This window comes from Lepisma saccharinum, chromosome 3 (genome assembly GCF_977018435.1).
Source record: "Lepisma saccharinum chromosome 3, izLepSacc3.1, whole genome shotgun sequence".
NCBI lineage: Eukaryota > Metazoa > Arthropoda > Insecta > Zygentoma > Lepismatidae > Lepisma > Lepisma saccharinum.
The window spans coordinates 77,104,197-77,125,901 of record NC_139231.1 but is presented as its reverse complement, the minus strand read 5'-3'; the positions used below and the strand labels follow the sequence as shown (position 1 = coordinate 77,125,901).

Below are 21,705 nucleotides of genomic sequence, written 5' to 3'. Positions count from 1 at the left end.
TCACTTATCTCATCTAAGAGCTGTATTTGAAGTCAGATCAATGTATCTTCCTTTATCTCTTATCTTTAGTGGTAAAGTAGAGCCAAGTGTCTTTAATTTACTGATTATTTTAGAGGACAGACATATTCCTAAGAATATATTATTTCTTCTTCACCGTAAATTTGACAAATTGGGAGTTACGTCTGTCTGTTTCTTACATGAAAAAATACCGTGATACATCTGCACCTTCCCCAGGATTTGAACCTAGCACTCCAGGATTTGCAGTGTGTGCAGGTGGTGTGTCAGCAGCATACTCTAGCAACATTCACTCCCTTCCCTCCTGAAGATGCCTATTGTTGTGGGGCTGAGAAAATCCAATAGGAGTATTTCACGAATAACAAAGTGAATGAATCTGAAAATTATTAGTGTTTTTAACTGCATTCAGGTTTAAATGCTTGTGAATGCATATAATTTGCATATTTCACTAACAAAAATTATTAGTATCTATAGCCCATACGCTAAATAGACAAATGAAGTCAAAGTTTGCTACATTTTTAAAGCATCACACATGTAACACATTTTCATTAATGCTTTTCATGTTAGAAAACACCACAAAGTACTTCATAATTCTATGGAATCTGTTAATTATACATCTGGAATGCATTAATAGTTGCTTCAGCAGTGACAACATAAAAATCACTGACACTGGCACTTGACTACAAGTCTTCCACATGACGGTCAGGATACACTATCTAACAGAAGTCCAAATCATGTTATAAAAATAATATCTAAATATTTGCATGATGATTCTTAAAGTTCTTCTACAAGGACTTCTAAATAATACTTTTTTGGGTGGAGGTGATTGATTTCTGATTCAGCAATGTGTGTGTATGTGTGTGTACACTAAAACAGTGACAACTGGAGGATAATGTTAATAAGTACCAAACTACTTCAGGGGGAACTACCATAAGACCCTGAAAAAAATTCAAGTATAGTTCCCAGTTTTCAAGATGAACTTTCCAAAAATTCAAGGATACAAGTAAGAGTTTCCTTTATTTCAACATTACTTATTACCACCCCTCCTCCCTCACCCACAAAAATATATTAACAATATAAAGGATCATTGTGATTCCAATGTATCCAGACAGACAATGAAATGGTGCTAAACACAGTTGAATTTCCATCATAAAGGAAATTGTAGCTTAATATCTCGAAAAAGGTTGGATTTGACGCCATCACATGACTTGCTGTGTTTGTCGGAGAGATTATTATGCGAAGAACATTGAAAAAGTATACGGAGAGAGAAATCTGTTTTGCATTCCACTGCAGCTTTCTTTTTCTTTCTCGATAAACACAAAAGCTAAACTGTGAAAAACATACCTTGCACGTTTATAAATATGTATAGATTCCAGTGATGGCGATTGGGGGCAGTTGCCCCCCTCTTTTCTCCACTTTTGCCCCCGCACTATGCTAAACCTTTGCCCCCCCTTAATTTGGCACCTTGCCCCTGCATTAGCTAGATTGTGAAACATCTATGATGTTATTATAGCTTTGAATATAGATGTTCAATTGTTTTGGTTTGTCAAGCATGGAGTTAGCCATGTTGTATGTATATTCTTAGTTATGGATTAAATTATAATTTTGTATAAAATCGAACCCATATGATTTATTATATCATATTACCGTGGTTGGTAATACAACAGCCCCCCCCCCCTTCCCTGGTTTTGGAACCCCATCGCCACCACTGATAGTTTCAATGACATTTGGATTAATAAAAGTTGCAATTTTTCATGCCTATGGAGTAAAATTCCTGCATAATTCCCGGAGCCAATAATTCATGCATAATTCCCGGAATTCCCAGTGAGTAGCCACCCTGTATTTTTATACAGCAAAAAGTACCTATGATAGATGGCAACAATACCAGAGGCGGCCCCTAGCAAACAAGTAGACAATATAAATGAAGGCCCTTTTAGCACTAATAGATATTCTTCCATAGAACTTAGAGGTATATTAGATGCAAAATCTGCCCCAGAAAATATTTCTGCCCCTTACTGATTCCCTACTCATATGTTTCCAGCATTGTTACTGATGGTAGAAACAGTTGACTGTTGCTCCAGGAAACGTTATGCAAGGGAAACAAATAATAATATATGCAACAACCTACATTAAATTTTACAAAACAATCAGTCATACATGTTCACTTGTCCATAAATTACGAAGGATTGAGCACATAACAATATGAGTATGGTGTAAAATAGTGGTTTCCACATTTTGATACTCTTTCCTGTGCTCGAACACAACATTATCACCTCAATCACTGAAATACTCATGCCATCAGCACTCACATCACTACTAGTCGCTACATCAATTATAACTTCATTACACATTTCTCCTTCATTTAAGGAGAATTATTTTTAGGTTTCATTAAAATTGTATTTCAGCTTGATTTGTTTGTGCCAAACCAAAATTTTACTTTGCAATTAAAAATAACAAGTATTCTAATTACTGATGTTACCTATTATTATTTTTTTCAAAATCATATGATGAATACCAGATAAAGCAGCAGGACTTTCCATCATGAAAAGTAAGAAAGTAGGTTATTTAAAAGTTAAAAATGAAAATAGTATGAAGCTGAAAATAAAACAGATTAAAGCAATGAAATAAACATTTCCAAGAGCAGAAACGGTATTTTTTCATATTTTTTTCAAAGCAACTCTTTACATAAATACCATCATTGATGTTCTTGTAGATTTATTTCTTGCCCCTGTACTGTTCGGTACTTATGAACAGCCTCAGTGCTGACAACCCCCTCCAAAATTCATACATCACTCAATCAGATGTACATACAAGAAAACAAACGTCCACTTTAAGCTCAGATAGGCTAATCAGGACTGGACTTGCAATTTATAGTGGAATCTGACTCTCCCTGTGCAATGTACCTCCCCATTGATAGAAAGCAAGGACACATTGATTGACATATTTAAATTGTGTTCATTTTAGTTTTGTCCAAACTACTGCTGAACGCATTCTTGAAATATGTTGGTTCATTTCTCTTTCAAATATGAGTTAATCAAGTGATAGAATGAAGAATAATAACATCTGAGGCAGAGACAAAGAAAAATTCAACAACAAATGTGTATATATGTGATCTGTTCCGCCATATTTTTAAAGCAAAATTAATCAAAGATTTTCTTTTTTATTAATAATTTTGCAAATTAACAAGCTGAAATACAAGACTACCATTTACTTAAGCATGTATTGGGCAAAATATTACAAAACCTCAAACAAGTTAAAAGCTCTAGTTCTCACTATCAAATTCATTCTGTAAGAATGAACTGATAGGCATATCAATTGAACAGTCACGTTTAAAGTATTTGCAAGTTTGAAATCACCCACATTACACAGAAAGCGTGGGCTTTTATTTACTTTATCCGCTAACTTAAGCCTTTGTGCATAAACACCAGATTTATAATAAATATATAACATGTACTACACGTTCATGTACAGTCAACTGCAATAAAATTGAGACTCTAGTTCCTGAAATATTTGCTTCCCAGCAATGCATTACATTTGTTGTCTAATTCTACGGTGTTGAGCAAACTCTTACAGCAAGTTCAGCCATCAGTGTAGGATTAGGCAATGCTCACAATGCATTCCAAGGAAGCAAGGATTTCAGGATCTAGGTGTTCCATTTTTATTGCAGGTGACTGTACATCATTTTCAAAATTTTCCCATGCTTACTGTTCTCCATTTGGGAGCAAACAGTTCTGAATTCAATTCTAATGACCCATCCATTGTTAAACTGGCATTGTGTTGGCACTTTGGAAGTTACTTTAACATTAAGTAGGAGTAATATGTGACATGGTTCTAGCATAAGAAGATAAATGAAACTAATTCTAATACAAAATATTTGCAGAAATAGCAGGCATTCAAAAAAATAAGCTCTACAAAGCACTGTACATAAATATACACAACATTAAATAACATCTTAATAACACCACTGTTCAATTGATATGAACTCATGCAAGGTAAAACATGCCAATTGTTTCCGAGGACAACTGTAAGCATTAAATCATGGATTAATGTTTAACTTGATCATTCTAAAAGTTCTATTTGTTTACATTTCATAGTAGGAATGGAATGACAAGTTCTAATCTAAGGAACTGGAAATTGGGTACCTGGATTCACTATTACCTGAGGCCTTTATTATTTCAGGATCCAGAGGTGGCCATCTGTAGTAATTTGCATTTTACTTTGCGTATGTCTTGTGTACAGTAAAAAGATGTACCAATATTAAATTTTTACTCATATTGCTGAAAGAATGATATAAAAATCTACCAATACTAATACCCAATATAAAGTTGTAAATATTCCTTGAAGGGCATAAATGGCCCATTAACCTCCTCCTTAATTAGTATTGTAAGTAAGTGATTGCAATGGGCTTTGCTCTGAAACAGAAACTGCATACATGTTACACATTTACTTTACACAGTCAGGATGTATGATTTTTATGTTCATGTTCGTAAAAATCAGATCTGTAATAATAGTAGGAATTATCGTAATCAATTGATACACAATAATCCTATATCGGACATTGTCAAGTACCTATTAATGTCTCATCCCTAATTTATAATATACTAGCTGATTGCCCGGGTATTTATTTATCCCAATCTTCTATTAAGACAGGAATATAATGAATTCTAACTATAGTGTAAAATGAACTTGAAGTTGAACCGCATTGGTAGTGCCACTATTCATCTTAGCGACCCTGACAACTATGGATTCCACACTAATAACGGTCATTTTCGATTATTTTTACATTAGCCCCTTCCCACCCCCACCCCTAGGGGTGCCATACCCCCCCCCCCACAGTATTGCTTTCCAGATTGTCAGTCATATGCGTACCAAGTTTGGTCATCGTGAATGTCACCAATTAGCTTAGACACTCCGAAAACTATGGATTCGACACTAATCTAGGTCATTTTTGACATTTTATTCTTCACCCCCTCTCAACCATCCATCCCGATAGGCGATGAGCTTAGAATTGAACGGCATTGGGAGTGTCACTATTCATTTTAGTGACCCCGAAAACTATGGATTCCACACTAACATCAGTCGTTTTCGATTATTTTTGCATCCACCCCCCCTCCCCCCAGGGGTGTCTTACCCCCACAGTATTTATTTCGAGATTGCAAGTCATACGTGTACCAAGTTTGGTTGAAATCACTCCAGACACACACACATATATACATCCATTTTTATATATACCAGGTGAATCACCTAAAACTTGCACACCAAATATTTCAGAAATGGAAGGTGCTATTGATGTGCTGTTTTTACAGAAATTAAGTGTAACCAAGGGCTCATAATTGTAGGCCGTGCACAGATTTTTATAATTATTAGAATGTGTATTTATTTTAGAAAGTTACATTTTTTCAAATGGAACAATGCCTATTGACAGTAACAAAATAAAACTAGAGTAAATTAGAATGTCAATGGTGCTTCTTTCTGAATTCTAGTACAAGTAGTTTTCGAGCTATCGTAGTTTGAAAATTGTACAGACTGGCAGTTATCTGCTCCATTCAACTGCTTAGTTAGGAGGCTATGATGTCCGTATGTTTCTTGCCTTTACAGTCCTCTGATTGCATTGCGACTTCCTTGTCAGTTATGTGGTGATAGTGCAAGAAGTCGGACATTGTGAAAAGCGGACATGTTAATGGTGTATGGAGAATGTAGGAGGAATGCTGTTAGTGCTTGTGCTCTGTCAGCAGAACAATATCCCAAAAGACGTCACCCATCGCGATAATTATTTGTGAACCTCTTCAACCAATTACGTGAAACTGGAAGTGTAACACCTAGAAAACGTAACAGAAACAAACGAGTCACTGCTGTTGATGTACATGCGCATGTTAGTTCCCGTGCAATCGCACGAGGAAGTGGCATGAGTCAGGCAAGTGTACTACGAGTTCTCCACCGTCATAAGTTCCATCCGTATCATGTCTCTCTCCATCAAGAGCTGCATAGAAACAATTTCAAGAATTGTGTTAACTTTTGTACATGAGCATTAAGACAAGATACACCAGATTTATGTTTAGTGATGAATCAACAGTTACAAATCATGGCCAAGTAAACCTCCGAAACATGCACTATTGGTCCATCAACTATTCCCATTGGCTTCAGCAGGTGGAACGTCAGAGTCCATATGTGATGTGGAATAGTGAACCATCAGCTCATAGGCCCTTTATTCATAGAAGGAACACTAAATTCTCAAAGTATCTCAACCTCCTAACAGACCAACTTCCACAGATGTTAGAAGATGTTCCACTGCAGACTAGGAGGAACATGTGGTATCAGCATGATGGCTGTCCAGCGCATAGTGCACGATGTACTACAGCTTGTCTTCACAGATTGTTTCAAAATCGTTGGATTGGACGAAGGGGACCTGTACATTGGCTGGTCCGTTCACCAGATTTGACCCCCTTAGATTTTTTTTTCCCTGGGGTAAGCTAAAACAAACTGTTTACAAGGACATATCAACTTCACCAGATGATATGAAATGACATATTACTGCTGCCTGCGCTGAAATTTCTGATGAAATGCTAGAACGTGTGCATCAATCTTTACATGGCAGACTGGAAGCTTGTATTGAAGCTGGTGGGCGTCATTTTGAACACAACCTTTGAAGGCCAATTCTCTTTCAGAATCCAACAAATTTATTTATTCACCTTTTTTATTACGTTAGTGCTGACACATGTCGCAGACAACTGCTGGTCTGTACAATTTTCAAACTACAATAGCTCGAAAACTACTTGTACTAGAATCCTGAAAGAAACACCATTGACATTCTAATTTACTCTAGTTTTATTTTGTTACTGTCAATAGGCATTGTTCCATTTGAAAAAATGTAACTTTCTAAAATAAATACACATTCTAATAATTATAAAAATCTCTGCATGGCCTACAATTATGAGCCCTTGGTTACACTTCATTTCTGTGAAACACAGCACATCAATAGCACCTTCCATTTGTGAAATATTTGGGATGCAAGTTTTAGGTGATTCACCCGGTACAGACAAACAGAATTTTTAAGGCATCTTTACTTTTCCATGCTGAACATCACATTGTATTTCTGTGAAATAATCATGTGTATCAAAATTGGTTAAACATCAGCAGGTTCAAAAAATTATGGCTACAACGCATATGAGAAATAGTTTCTGAAACAAGCTTGACATTTGTACCTTCTACTTCCAGTAACTGTGTACATGGCATCTTCTTAAGACATTCTTAGAAATTTGATGACAATCTATGACAATTCACTGAAGCGGAGAACAACTTCTTTTGAACATTGCTTTTCATTTATAAATGGAATGATTTCTTTAAAAACATAAGGGTAAGATGCGACTAGAAAAGAATGTAAAGAAAACGTATGAATCAATTTAATGGTTTTATTTTGAGAAACTGAACAAAAGCTGCTGCTCATTAAAGACCATATTATTATGTGGCACGTGGAATTTTCACTATATTGGGTTGCAAAAAGTCAGGTCAAAAATATGCATGAAATGCGATGTAAGGGGAAAAATAATTGGAACAAATAACAAGACAGTTTTCTGCAATATAAACAAGCAAATTTTCCTACTGTTTCAAATAAAAGACAATTACCTATGAAATAACAAATTCCACAAAAAAATGAAAACCAAAAATAACTCTGACAACAGTAGTTGTACAGGGGAGGAATTACAAAGAAAAAAAGATAATTTAACTTCTTTTATCTGAACTGCAGTGCCCCGGTCAGTAAAGCATTTGAAAGCCATATGGGAGACCCCAGGTATAATCCACGTGGAACATAATCTGAGGCAAAAATTTTCCCATTGATGTTTCTGGGATCTGGAATTCACCCAGCCTCTCAGGGTAGATGGCAATATCATTGGGAGGGGAGCAGATGGTGGATGTAGCATGAAGTTGAGAACAACCTCAACTATGGCAAAGATCAATACTGTTTAATGGAATGTTGCACTACTAACTAGATATTTTTTACATCTCTATTAAAGGCAAAGATACAAAAACTGTAAAAGTGGTTAAAACTGTACATAGAATTTCATTTTTTCTTCTTCTGTCCAATAAATGTTCATTAACACAGCTGTGGCATCTACGATGGATTTGGTAAGTGACGCACTACCATCTCCATCCTAGATTGGATAATTAAGTCCTTCAAAATTAATCAGACAATCAACACACACCAACATGGAAATACGAAACTCTACCTACACAAACTGTTGTGTTCGAAGTTATAATGAAATTGAAATTAGGCACATTCCATTGTAACAGGCGAAACACTGAAATAGCACTCTTGTGCTTTGGTTAGTGGCCTGCACGCAGTCAATGTAAGATTCAAAACATACAAATTTACTCAACTGTAGACCACCAGGGTGTTCATTTCCCTTTTTCCTGAAATATATATGGTTACAACTTTAATAGTGCACCATGAAAAACTAGATGAAATTTGTTGTAATCGATGTAACTTGGATGGGCTGCACATGACGTGTGTGGTGCTTAGAAAAATCAAATTTTCTGTGAAAGTTGATATGATTTTATGCCCTAAACTTCTGACTGTAGAAGATCAACGTATGTACGTCATTACCTATGTGAATATGTCATGATCGTTCAAACAGCTTCCATGTGACAAACTACTGAAAGCCTGTAATGGACCCAACAGAACAAGAAACATTTACTGCAACAGCTTATTTACATGGTTCCTTCAATGAATCATATGAGGACTACCTATCACTTGATGCAGGGTTGCCAATCACATGCTTCCACATTGTTGGAGCCATACACATGTTACATGTTATAACTTATGACCAAAAATTTATTTAATTTTTTCATGGTCGTGACCACTTTCTGCTGGAATGGGCAAACGAAAATGTTTGATGTGGAGTCAAATCTTAAAACAGCTGGTTTATATCAGTGTGTGGAATCCACAGGATATTATTATTCCCTTACCTGCAGACATGTTTCTACTGAACCCAAATTTTCTTAAGGCTGTACCTTTGGCCCTTGCAAGTGCAGCTTTTCTTCAATGTTCCTCTCTTTTCAGAAAACCACTATGATATTCTAAAATACGAAAAATTCATCCGTTTAGAATTCCTTCTAGAGGATTTATGTGAATTTTCGTGTGGATTGCTATCGCTGTTGCCTAGATATTTTCAATAGTTTTGCGATAATATCTAGACAATAGCAAAAGCAAACCACACGAAGATTCACATGAATGCTCTGGATGGAATTCTAAACACACGTAATTTTTCGGATTTTAGTATATCATAGTGGTTTTTAGAAAAGATAGGAAATTCGAAAAAAGCTGCCCTGGCACGGGCCAAAAGTCCAGCTAAGCCTTAAAGTTTTCTTAATACTTAGCATCATATATGTAAAATGTATTACAATTTTGTTATGTCATAGCCACAATATGCACATATTACATGACTAATAGTCTGTGGTTATGGGAACATGGCAGATGACTGTATGAACGACGTAATATTAGCTTTGAATATTGGGTGGCTGCGGTGGCTCAGTTGGTAACGCGTCTGACTACCATGCTAAAGGTCCCGGGTTCGATCCCCGGCCGGTTCAAATCCGGGAACTTTTCTAACGATGGAAGCAGCCCCGGTGCCCACCCAGCGTCGAATAACATGGGTACCTGGGGGAAACCCTGTGGGGTAAAGGCGGTCAGGGGCGTGATGCTGATCACATCACCCCCACTCACGACCGGATCAAGAAAGTGTGGGGTGTTACCCCTACACCCCCTATACGCCTTCATGGCGTGGTGCTATGCACAGGGGAACACTTTACCTTTACCTTTTATTGATGATGATAGTGAACATTCAGTAAACAAAAACTGCCATAATTATTTTTCTGTTAATTTAATCCAATTAACGAGTTCCTCTACAATTTTGCTACAGCTGCTCAGGAAACAACATGGCACATTTTATGTACAGAGCAAACACCATGCTAAAATATATGATGATGTATCTCATACCTGCATTTTCGCTAAGAGACATGTGTTTCTGTCGGTCCGTTGCATCTTCGGCATCTACAGGCTGGCTGCTCAATGACAGCATCGTTACTTTAGCCACTACATTGTTTTTTTCTTTTGCATCACTATACAAGTCTAATTCGAGATCCATCTGTTTTTGTAATACCTGGTAAAAGGCACAAGAAAAGTTAACAATGTGAGGTAAAAATTAAACAGAAAAAAATATTAATATTTCAATATCCATTATATATTCATAAAAGAACATATCGTATATTACCATGCACCAAAAAGAAGAAAAGAAAAGAAGCCTAACGCAACTAACTAGCTGGTTAGCACACCGAATGTGTAGTAAAATCACAATTTTCACCTGAAGACAAAAGATGGGAAGCTTTGGAAGTATGGGGTTAGAATAGGTATACTTAGTAGACGCATTCGGCAATGGATAGTGTGCAATTAACAATTAACATTGCTTGCTAACCTAACTGATGGATGAATGCTATTTACATGATGGAGGAAATCTGGCATTCTAGCTACATTCAGTGCCCAATTAACATTGCATGCTATTTGGACATTCATTGTTACATCTCATACCAATATCTATTTCAGACTAATTATTTTTCTTACATGGTTCTTTAATTTTATTCTGAACCTATATTTTTAAATATAAAACAAAACAAGCTAGTAATCTAATTTACTTATTTTTTAAAAATATAACCAGATCAAATTTGGGCATTTTTTAAAATGTTTGGTACGGGGGTGTTGCATAGAAAATGACACTGGCAGGTAGTACAGACTAAAAAAAAAAAAAAAAGTTTGGGAACTTGTATGATAGGTCAATTTTCCTGACCTTGCTAGATTTTCCAAGTCAATAGAAAACTGAACTTGTTGTATTGTGTTCCCCGTCAGAGAGAAACTGAAGAGAACTGGATAATCAGGATTATAGGATACCACTTACCCACACATATGCAGTGTAGCAGAGTCAATTGAAATCAAGTCAAAAAGTAAATTTACACCAAATCAAAATAATCAGACTCACATTTGCTGCTAATGAACTAGCTGTTAAACCTAAACATGAACTTAATTAGAGGATATATGTGGTTGCCACTTCTGAGCTGGTAGCAACACAGAACCTAAAATATTCTGCCTTTACTGAAAACTCTATAGAGTTTTGCCGACTTCAGTGTTTGTCTTGCTTCGAAGATAGATGTTTGCTTGGGAGAGAGACATCCATTAATCCTGGTGCCTTAGGGAACTCTTGAATATCTGGGAAAACTCGGGAAGAAAAAAAAAAGTCCCTTGAGAAGGTGGCAAGTGCAGAGCATGTCAATTGATGCAAGTTTGTTCAGTTAATGGGTTAAGTGTTCTACTTGGAAACCAGTTAAATTTGTTACAGAGTACTAACTTTGAAACATCTGTGACTCTATACTAGAGATTTCAATAAAACAAGTAGTCTGACAAATATTTAATAATATTTGATACTAAATAAAAGTATGTGTTTTAGTTTCTGCACCATGCTTTCTTATGGCACTAAAAGGGGAACAGAGTGTTATAATTGCTCAATTTATTATTATTATTTCTGAAGCAGCACTCTGAGAGCTGTACACACAGAGTCAGGGTTGGCGAGTTCCGAACACACACTCCACATGAATGTTCAGAATACAGGGCATGGTTAATTTCATTTCTTTGTTCATTTCCCCCTCATTTTTTTCATCTCATAACACCTGTTGAAAAATCTGTCTTCTGGTTGTCATGTTCAAAACTCATAATTCAACTGAAATTTTTTAAAAAAGAGACACATTGATATTCAGAAAAAATACTTATTCACCTAAAAATCTGAATCTTTCATTTGATCAACAACGAAATAAAGGCATTATTACACTTACCTGTGACATATTAATAATACCCTCCGCTAACGTTTTGAACCCCAATATCGTCCGGTTTTTATATCGCTTCCGCCTCTGTAACATCACGTGTAATTTGTTGCCGTCCCTCTTCAGAAAGTGTGGATACTGAAATTTGTAAAAAAAAAATAAAGTTACAGATAGCAACACTGCATGTATAAAATCAGGGGTTTGTTTAAAATTTAGCATCTGAAAAGTGTGGGGTTATTTTCAGAGTGTTCAGGGTCAGAGTCAATATAGCACCAAAATAAGCATAAAAATGGTCTTTTGTGAAAATATTTATGGCATATGGTGGAAATTTCAAGGGTTTAGAATCTACATATGTGGATAAATCACTGTAATAAATAATGAGTGGTAGCTTGGGTCAGTGGTTATGTGCTAATGGTAATACAAACAATGTTCTGAGCAACCGTTGTAAAAATTTACGCTACATTGTTCTGAATCTGTTTCTATTTCTGTTATTTTGCACTCCGTTTCTACTTCTCTAGGTTAATTGTTATAAGAAGGGATGAATAACTGATTAAAAATATGAATAGACAAACACACACTTGGACCTAGACTGCCCACCACTGTAGTACGATATACAAACTTTGCCACAGAGGCTTCTACATTCGTTACAAAAATCATATAGACTATGTTTCTTCTTCATAGAACTAATTAAAGAAGGAAAAGGCATAGAGAAGGCAAATATTTTACTGTTCTCTCATTAAACATCTTAGATATACAATATAATTATAGATCACAGAGATTTTTTCATGTGTGTTTTTACTCTGCCAAGCGCTTTTCCAGGATATACTTAGCTCTTTGAATCTCTGATTTCTGTATTGATCGCAACCTGGAGTAAGGCTTACATAACTGCCATGGAAATGAATTCAGATAATATAAGGGGCATATGTAATTATAGATCTGGAACCATCTTTATATTTCCACTTTCATTTGTACAAAAATACCACTGGGTCAATCCATATGAAGTCATACAACATGGTTGCTTGACCATTTTTAAAAAGGTTTATTTTTTGTGTGGTGTGAGCCTCATATGTTGACAGTTCAGAACTACTGTTATTTTATTTTTACTATCACCGATTTGAAGATGGCGGGCATTTTTTTATCATGGCGCGCGTCATTTTCTCCATTCCTAAGCATCAGCGGCAACTTTCTTATCTCAGCTCTGGTAAGTCCTACGACAATGAGATAAAATCTGTGATGTTAAGCACATTATAGGCTACAATTATATTTCTGTGCAATTTTCTAAATATTATTCCTTCATAATAAATTTTAAGGTCAAAATTGTGTATTTTAATCGCTCAAAATGACATTTTTGGCAATTTTTTTTGGGAGGAAGGCAGTTTGTTTGACACTTGAATTTATTTGTGCAAGTACCTGTGTACCAATAGAGTATGTCAAAATTATTTGAAGCTTGAGACTTTAATATTTGTTTTTCTACAGGGTTATGCGTAGACATAAGTACTGGGCGATCTTGAGTTTATCATGCTCTTAAAGGAAACCACAGCTGAAGAAATCTCAGCTATGTGTGAGAATGGAGTGAAAGACCGCGAACTGCAACTGATGGAGGTCATCGGAATCGTGTTCAGCTTGGGTTTTCTTTAAGAGCATGATAAACTCAAGATCGCCCAGTACTGATGTCTACACATTCATCCCCATAAAATGCCCTCAGTCTCAGATGAATGTCAATTTGTAGCACATTTTCTGCGGTTATAAACTCGATCAGTGCACGCTACTTCAGGCGCTTCACCGACATTGCATGGTTACATGCTGACATTTTCCTCGCAATAGTTCAGCACCCCCTGGCGATAGAAGTTTGAAACCTTCAATGGAGAAGGTGGAAAGTCTTATAAGTGCAATGTATGGTTGCTCAAAATCCAAAATGCGTCTACAAGGTAACAAAGAAAATAAAAACATAGGAAGCTTTACTTTTCAGCATGCCCTCGTATATATACCTTATTGTAGAACCATTTCAGGATTGTAATGTTGTTCATTGATATTCCAAATTACAGTTTGCAAAATTTTAACACAAAATGTTAATAAGAAATTAAATTAGGCATACCATATTTAATGCAAAATATTGATTTTTTAACGAGTTTTGTATCTCTTAAACCAATTGAATCTCAAACTCAAAATTTTTACTAAAGTTCCTTATCATGGAGTACTGTATTGTGTACAAATTTCAGATTTTTAAACAACTGCCCACCAGATATATTTAACCCTGAACTTGGAATTTTTTAACAAAAAGTACATGTTGATAACCCTGTAGAAAAACAAATATTAAAGTCTCAAGCTTCAAATAATTTTGACATATTCTATTGGTACACAGGTACTTGCACAAATAAATTCAAGTGTCAAACAAACTGCCTTCCTCCCAAAAAAAATTGCCAAAAATGTCATTTTGAGCGATTAAAATACACAATTTTGACCTTAAAATTTATTATGAAGGAATAATATTTAGAAAATTGCACAGAAATATAATTGTAGCCTATAATGTGCTTAACATCACAGATTTTATCTCATTGTCGTAGGACTTACCAGAGCTGAGATAAGAAAGTTGCCGCTGATGCTTAGGAATGGAGAAAATGACGCGCGCCATGATAAAAAAATGCCCGCCATCTTCAAATCGGTGATAGTAAAAAAAAAATAACAGTGGTTCTGAACTGTCAACATATGAGGCTCGCACCACACAAAAAATAAACTTTTTTAAAAATGGTCAAGCAACCATGTTGTATGACTTCATATGGATTGACCCCACTGTCTTTTTCTAGTTACCACACTCATATCGTCCAGGTTCTTGGAAATGATGAAATGGATTAATGATGTAATCATTATCTTAAATAAGCACTGCAGATATAATGTTTATACGTCATCCTGTACCTTTTTCCTGCTCCCAAAAATGGTCTTAGAATCTTCATTACCCTACTCTCCCTTGTGTAGCAGATGTAAAGAGTGACTTGCTCTGAAGGTATTCCAATGTCAACTTTCTTCCACTGAGATGAATTTTTGCAGACTAACGAGGCTCTGGCGTCTGGACCCACAGCCAGAATAATCAATCTTCTGTGAGACTTTTGTCATCCATGTGTGTTTGTGCAATCATATGAGGCGTTGCAGATATTAAGGGGTGAACTTGACAAAGGTGACTTTTTCTTTTTTTGTATTATACACACTGAAGACTGTAGGCACTAACGCATAAGTCTGACAGGAGTCTGCCTTGCCTCTAATAATATGAAATTTGCTTTAGAATAGGCTAGACGCTTGGAAAACTGCTGATTCCTGCAAATTGTATTTTTGTATTCGCCCCTAATGTCTGCAATGGAACAATTTGCTTCAGCTCTTGTTAACAAAATCGTCGAAATTGGATAAATAGAAGCCGAAATGAATGGCGTTAAATGTTTCAATTTCGGCCGTTACCTTGGACAGCTATCTTTCTGAGATGTCTATCACCACTTATTGCGTTCTCTATAGTCCAGTGCTGTAAGTTTAGTCTAACGTCATTTTAAGCGTATGCTACACAGACTATAAAGAGCACTTATTTATCTAGTCTTTCTGTTTTGCTTCTCCCCTCCGTCAGGCACTGTCACTGCTCGTCCTAGATATCGTGAACAAAGAAACTAGAACTTGAGGGAGCGTGGACGATCTTTCCTTCAACCCAACAAAAAGCATGTCTCTTATGAAGAGTTCCTCTATAGTGAAGGTATCTTTGATGCAGAAGAAAGGAAATTGCGCTTCCGGGATGTGAACCAGCTTTCAAGACTCCAAGATCAGCTTCCACAGAAAGAAGTTGTGGTCAAGAGTTGAAAGACCAGGGAAAGTAGAAGACGTCAGCAGCCAAAGCTGAAGGAACACACCACAATAGGTTATCCAAAGGCTCCAAAGCCAAAGAAAGCAGCTATTCAAAAGACGTTGACAAAGAGGCAATGGAAGAAAAAAATAAACAGGGGCAGTTTCAACTCTTCCTATGCTCGGAAACCGAGATAATGGTGAGAGTGAGAAATAGTTCAGATCTGTAGCTGCAGGAGTTTTCCAAAAGCACCCTTTTTAATTTGACTTCAGTTTATATTGGGTCTTCTCTATACCACATTGATAATGCTATACTTCTCGATAATTATATATATATATATATATATATATATATATGTGTGTTCCTCTTCCCAATCTTATTTTTTTTCCATCCAATGCAAAAACTATGACAAAAATATGACATAACACCATTAAGCCTTGTTTCCATATGAAAAACTCAATATGCTGACCAAGGCAGAAATTTATTTTATTATAAAACAAACTAAACGTAACGTTTGAACCTTCTAGCAAGGTCTTCTTCAGACTCTGAAGTTAAGTTAGTTAAGTGTAGTTAAGATCGCCAAGATTTGCACAAAAACAACTGCCCTCGCAAGGAATTTAATGTCAGATAGAAAAAGAATTGAATATTTATTGAATAACAAAAAGCCGTATGAGCCAAATTCCTTGCCTTCCAATAAGTTCAGCGGAGAAAACCATCGAGTATACAGGGTGCAGCAGAAATAACTCCCGGATTTCATTCGTGAATAGCAAAGCAACGATAGATGTTATGCAAAATTTTATTTCACAGTTGGAAAGAACAAGGATTACCATTTTGTTTCCCATATGTACAGAGAGAACTTTTTTGAGGAAGAGGGTACGCTGTTAATGTAACGTCTAACCGTCATGTATGGGTGTTACGCAACATCCTGCAGCCGCAATCGAACGAACGTGGCAAATTGGCTGCGTGGTTCCAACAGGATGGTGCCACAGCACACACAGCACGCGTATCGATGAACGTGCTACGTGAAATGTTTCCAGGGCGTCTGATCTCACTTCGAAGTCACCTTCCATGGCCAACTCGTTCCCCCGAGCTCGCAACCTGCGACTTCTTTCTGTGGGAGTACCTGAAGGCTAAAGTTTACCAAGGAAGGCCGAGGACAGCAAATGATCTGAAAGATGGTATCAGACAGGAAAGAGCGGCAATACCGACCAGACATGACTAGGAGGGTAATGAAGAACTTCAGGGCGAGACTTCAGAAATGCGTACACTGTGCAGATCGGCATTTGGACGATATCATTTTAAAACAAAGTCTCACAAAATGGTGACTTGTGGCAATTTTGACAAAAAATAATTGGAACATTTTGTTCTTTGCAAATGTGCAACAAAATGGCAAACCTTGTTCTTTCCAATTGTTCAATAAAGTTTTGCATAACATCTATCGTTGCTTTGTTATTCACAAATGAAATCCGGGAGATATTTCTGCCGCACACTAACTTTTAATTGTTACGCTGTTCAAGCATGGCATTGGCATTGATGGAAATTGTGTATAACAAATGCTAAACAATTATATTTTGATAATTTACTTTTACTACTTGGTAAGTCTTTCGGGGGGAAGGGGTCCGGACCCCCTGAACCCCCACAAAAACGTCCTTGATACCTAGGTATAATGTGAAGCCATGAGAAATATTCTCTTCTAGAACAGCACACACGAATGTCCTGTTATTTAATGTAAAATTTGCATAAATATTTTTCATTGTTTTTCATAGAATTTAATTTTTCAAAATAACAAAACAAAAAAAAAAGATTTTAAAATCAGATAACAATTCTGAAACATATAAGGCTAAGCTCTGAACCTCATTTGGATTTCACGGAACGGAAAATGAGGAGTGAGGGGGATCTTGAGCCACCCCAACCAGGAATAATCATCTCCCACCCACTGGATATATAAACTACATTATACAGAGTTCCACTTCAGTTCCGTTCATTCTAATTTTAAAAGTCCCATAGCTACGCATAAAAATATCTTTAAACAATTTATGGCAGATGTGTACCACATCCATTGCCTTTTGGAAGTCAATGTATTTGGTATTTTCTCAGACATCTATAGGGCGTTGTATTAAAAAAGAAAGAAAATTAGTTCAGATGGTTCCCAATCAACTTGTAAGAAGTCTAACTTTGAAATATTTGTGAAAAATTTGACAAACCATTTATTTGTAATATAATTAGCTGTACCTAATGACACTCTTCGAGTACTGAAAGTAATATCATTCGGTACATTTACAAAACTGGAATCCTTCAGCTCTCCGAAGTAGCAAGGAAAGCCATATGCTCAAAAGTTTATTCTTTCTTTTCAATTTTTGGTGGACAATGTGAAGAGCCGGCCAAGGTTTATTTTCGTATGTACTGGTATTAAATGCAGATACATGCGTGTGTTTTAGGATGACATATCAATTTCTCGTTTGTGTGAAAAGGTAAACTTTAATGTAAGCAGAAGCATGTGCGCGTCACAGTTAAAGATTTTCGCATCTACAAAGAAAATCCAAAACACATTCCCATCTCGCCGGACTCTGTGGCGGAGGGGTTAGCATAGCGCGCTATGACGCCTGAGGTCCAAAGTTAAAATCCTGGCCTGCCCATGGGTGTTATTTTTGAGTGTCCATCAATTTCATCATATCATCATCACTCATCCTCATCTTCGCGATTAGCCAAAAGTGGTAGAAATGCGAAGTAAAATAAACCAAGTCAAACAATCAAATATTCCCATCTTACTCCCAAAGACCTTGTGAATCCAAGGTGTCGTGTCGTTTGCGCCGAGGCATCTTATCGGTTCATTTCCGCCGTGACATATGTCAAGACCTTCCTCGGCGGGTTTTCCCACAATCCAGAGTGTCATCACCGCCGCGCGCACGCGTGTTTATGGGCACACAGTGCATAGTGTATAAAGTGGACTTAAAACATAAAATCAAACGTGTGTTTATGACGATGCACAGCTGGGTTTACACTGAAATGCTAAACCTATCCAGAGAGTGAAATATGACTTTTTTTTTTACTTATTTCAAAAGACGTTACACAGGATTACTTGTATCAATTTTATTCCACAACAGAAAATGCATAAATCAGTATCAGCCTATTAACTATTAATCATTTATCGTTAAGTCAAAAAAACATTGTAAATACAGTATTGTTAAAATATTGAAAGGATTCTACACGTACTACGTAAATGTACACTTTGGAAGCAACATAAATGTGCCAGTCTATTACACTTATTATACACTACATAAAATCGTCAAAAACATTATAAATACAGTGTAATTTTTTGCAAACATTATATACATAATAGCTACGTATATATAAACACAACATTTCGATACACTTGCACAACAACAATACAAACGTTATTTGAATTCTTTCCACGCGTTGCTTCTATCATTTCCATATTCTCATCCATCTTGTCGTCTCTCTCAAGTCTCAGTTTTACATAAATACCAATTTCCCAATGTATATCCCTCATATATACTTTCATCTTACATTCATTTATCAATCACCTTCCTTTTCAATCGAAGATAAACATAGCTGGAGCTGGGCAACGTCATAAACACACATGAACGCGGCGGTAATGACACTCCCGATTGTGGGAAAACCCACCCAGGAAGGTCTTGATATATGTCGCGGCGGAAATTAACCGATAAGAACCCTCGGCGCAAATGACTCTGCGCAAGCGACACGGACTCGAATCCAATCCAAAATCTACCAATAGAAGCTGCAGTGAGTCTCATTTATCTCGTGCATTCATCTGACTAATGTAATTTTCTTACAATTTGACTTTAGAGTTTAACATAAAATGGTGTTGTGTTTGTGTTGCATTCGATATCACAATTAGATTTTAAGCAATTAACGTCCAATTATAAGTATACCTAATACGTAGGTAAAATTAGTCCCCCCCCCTGATAAAATCGCAAATTGCACCCTGTTTAAATGTCTAGGAAAAAATTCATTTCACCTAGGAATAATATCGCGATGCGATGAGTCGAGAATTGTCACAGCCTCATCTCGTCTCCTATGTGGTGACTGGTGAGGTCCTTCTCGTTCTTGTTTGTGCTTATTTTTCTTTCGGTTTCCACTCTGAAGTTATGAAAACTTAATCCAAATTCACCTCATTCTCAGATAGGCTAATCGGCACTCTATTTTTTAAAAAAATATAGGTTTAAGTATAGTTGTTTAAGTGTTCCGTTTCGGAAAATTCCATTATAAATATTCAAAAGAAAATTTGGTCAGTCATTTACTCTTCTGATGAAGATTTGTATCTTATCATCCAATCGACGCGACCACTTCTTTAGAAAAGTGTACCCCCTTTACGCAAAGCAGCATTCGTCTGCAGCGTAATTGTCTGAGAGTCAATCTGATTCCATCGTTCCACACAGATTTTAAACAATTTTCATCTCCTTAAAGAGGTTTCCAAGAACTTAGGTCAATGAACTAACTAGTAGCAACCACAATGTAGTAGAATAAGTTTACAATTAAATGGTTTGAATTTCTGTGGTAAGGACTATAATGCTTATAATTTATAAACAATAATACATTTTTTATTGGCCGAATTGATAATACGTAATTTTAACAGTAGCACCTTCCGTCTGCTGTCAAATTACCAAAGGGGGGTACAGGGGGTACAACTCGATTTACGGATTTAGGGGGTACAGTACCCCTCCTCAAAAATTTGGGGGAGTATAATGTACCCCTGTACCCCCCCCCCCCCGTTCCTGCGCCACTGCCTATATGTTAGTCATTGTGCTATTCTGCCCACGAATACACTGGCCATAGATGGTCCCACAACTTCAGTATATTGTACAACTACGCTGAGTGGCACTGCTTAATCACATGCACGATATTCCTACGTGCAAGACTCCTCCACAGTAGTCATTCGAAACACCAACAGGGACTTTTAGAAGCCACGTGTATTGTAGTGGGACCACAGGTAAAAAAAAAAATTTGGGCGGAACCGCGTGTCCTGCGCATCGTACTCGAGCGTCGAGGGGAAGGTGCGCGAAGGATTTTGGCCGAAGGTTCTTTTATTTTCACTGATCTAAAGCTCGCTTTAGACGAAAGCATTTTCATTAGCATTTTTCTTAACATTTACGCCATGACCAAAATGCTACCGTGTAAAGTGAGAAATGATATAGCATTTCAGATGCCATCGCATTTCTCAAGGATAGGATCGATCCTATTTCCGTAGCATTTTTCGTAGCATAACCAATCAGAAGCGACCTCTAGGTCACGAGTGCAGCTGTAAGGGCGGCCGCGTGAGATATAAACAATGTATCACTTCACATTTTTAAAAGCCGATAACTATTCAACCGAGAGGAATAACGTTTCATATAAAACAATATTAGGTACAAAACAATGGCGTTCCATAAATATATACTTTACAACATTCACTGTGCACGTATGGAAGAATATTTTAGTTGTTTCAATTGTAAACACCCTGCACTCAGCATAGATGGTGTAACTCGACGTGTCTTTCGTGCTGTATATGTTATACACTGTAATCGCAAAAGCTTACCGAAATTTTACATGAAATGCTTCCGTGTAAAGTACCATCTGCTATAAGATTTTTGGAAGCATTTACGTAGCATTTATACTAGCAAAAAGGTTAAAGGAAATGCTTTCGTTTAAAGCGAGCTTAAGAGATTCTAAAATTCACCAATGTGCATCAGACTGATGTACCAATTATGATGTCAAAACGTTGTGAAATCTGGAATTTTGGAACAAATGAAGACTAGAATGGGAAGGTGTATGTATGCATTTTCTTGCGTCATTACATCTAATCATCAAATATCGTCTTTTCACTATCTGGCAAGAAGCTTGTGTCGGCCATCTGAAATGAACTTCATATAAACGTATTGAGGGGGGGGGGGGTGATACGACACTCGCACCACCCTGTATAACACCGAGACAACCGCGAAAACTTTACAATTTATCTACAGCATAGGCCATTTCAGTGAAGCGAGTGACAT

At 36.7% G+C, this 21,705-nt stretch overlaps 1 protein-coding gene across 7 annotated transcripts in view; it reads right to left on the bottom strand.

The window, feature by feature from the left end:
- The window catches only part of KrT95D (phosphofurin acidic cluster sorting protein KrT95D), a 325,608-nt gene that overhangs the window by 65,308 nt on the left and 238,595 nt on the right, over positions 1 to 21,705 (bottom strand). For all 7 annotated transcript variants that reach the window (XM_083118860.1, XM_083118863.1, XM_083118866.1 and 4 more), the window contains exons 4-5: positions 11,890 to 12,015; positions 10,010 to 10,172 (exon numbers count right to left, since the gene is read on the bottom strand). In XM_083118860.1, the coding sequence (XP_082974986.1) occupies positions 10,010 to 10,172; positions 11,890 to 12,015 (289 nt within the window). The remainder of the gene's footprint in view (positions 1 to 10,009; positions 10,173 to 11,889; positions 12,016 to 21,705) is intronic.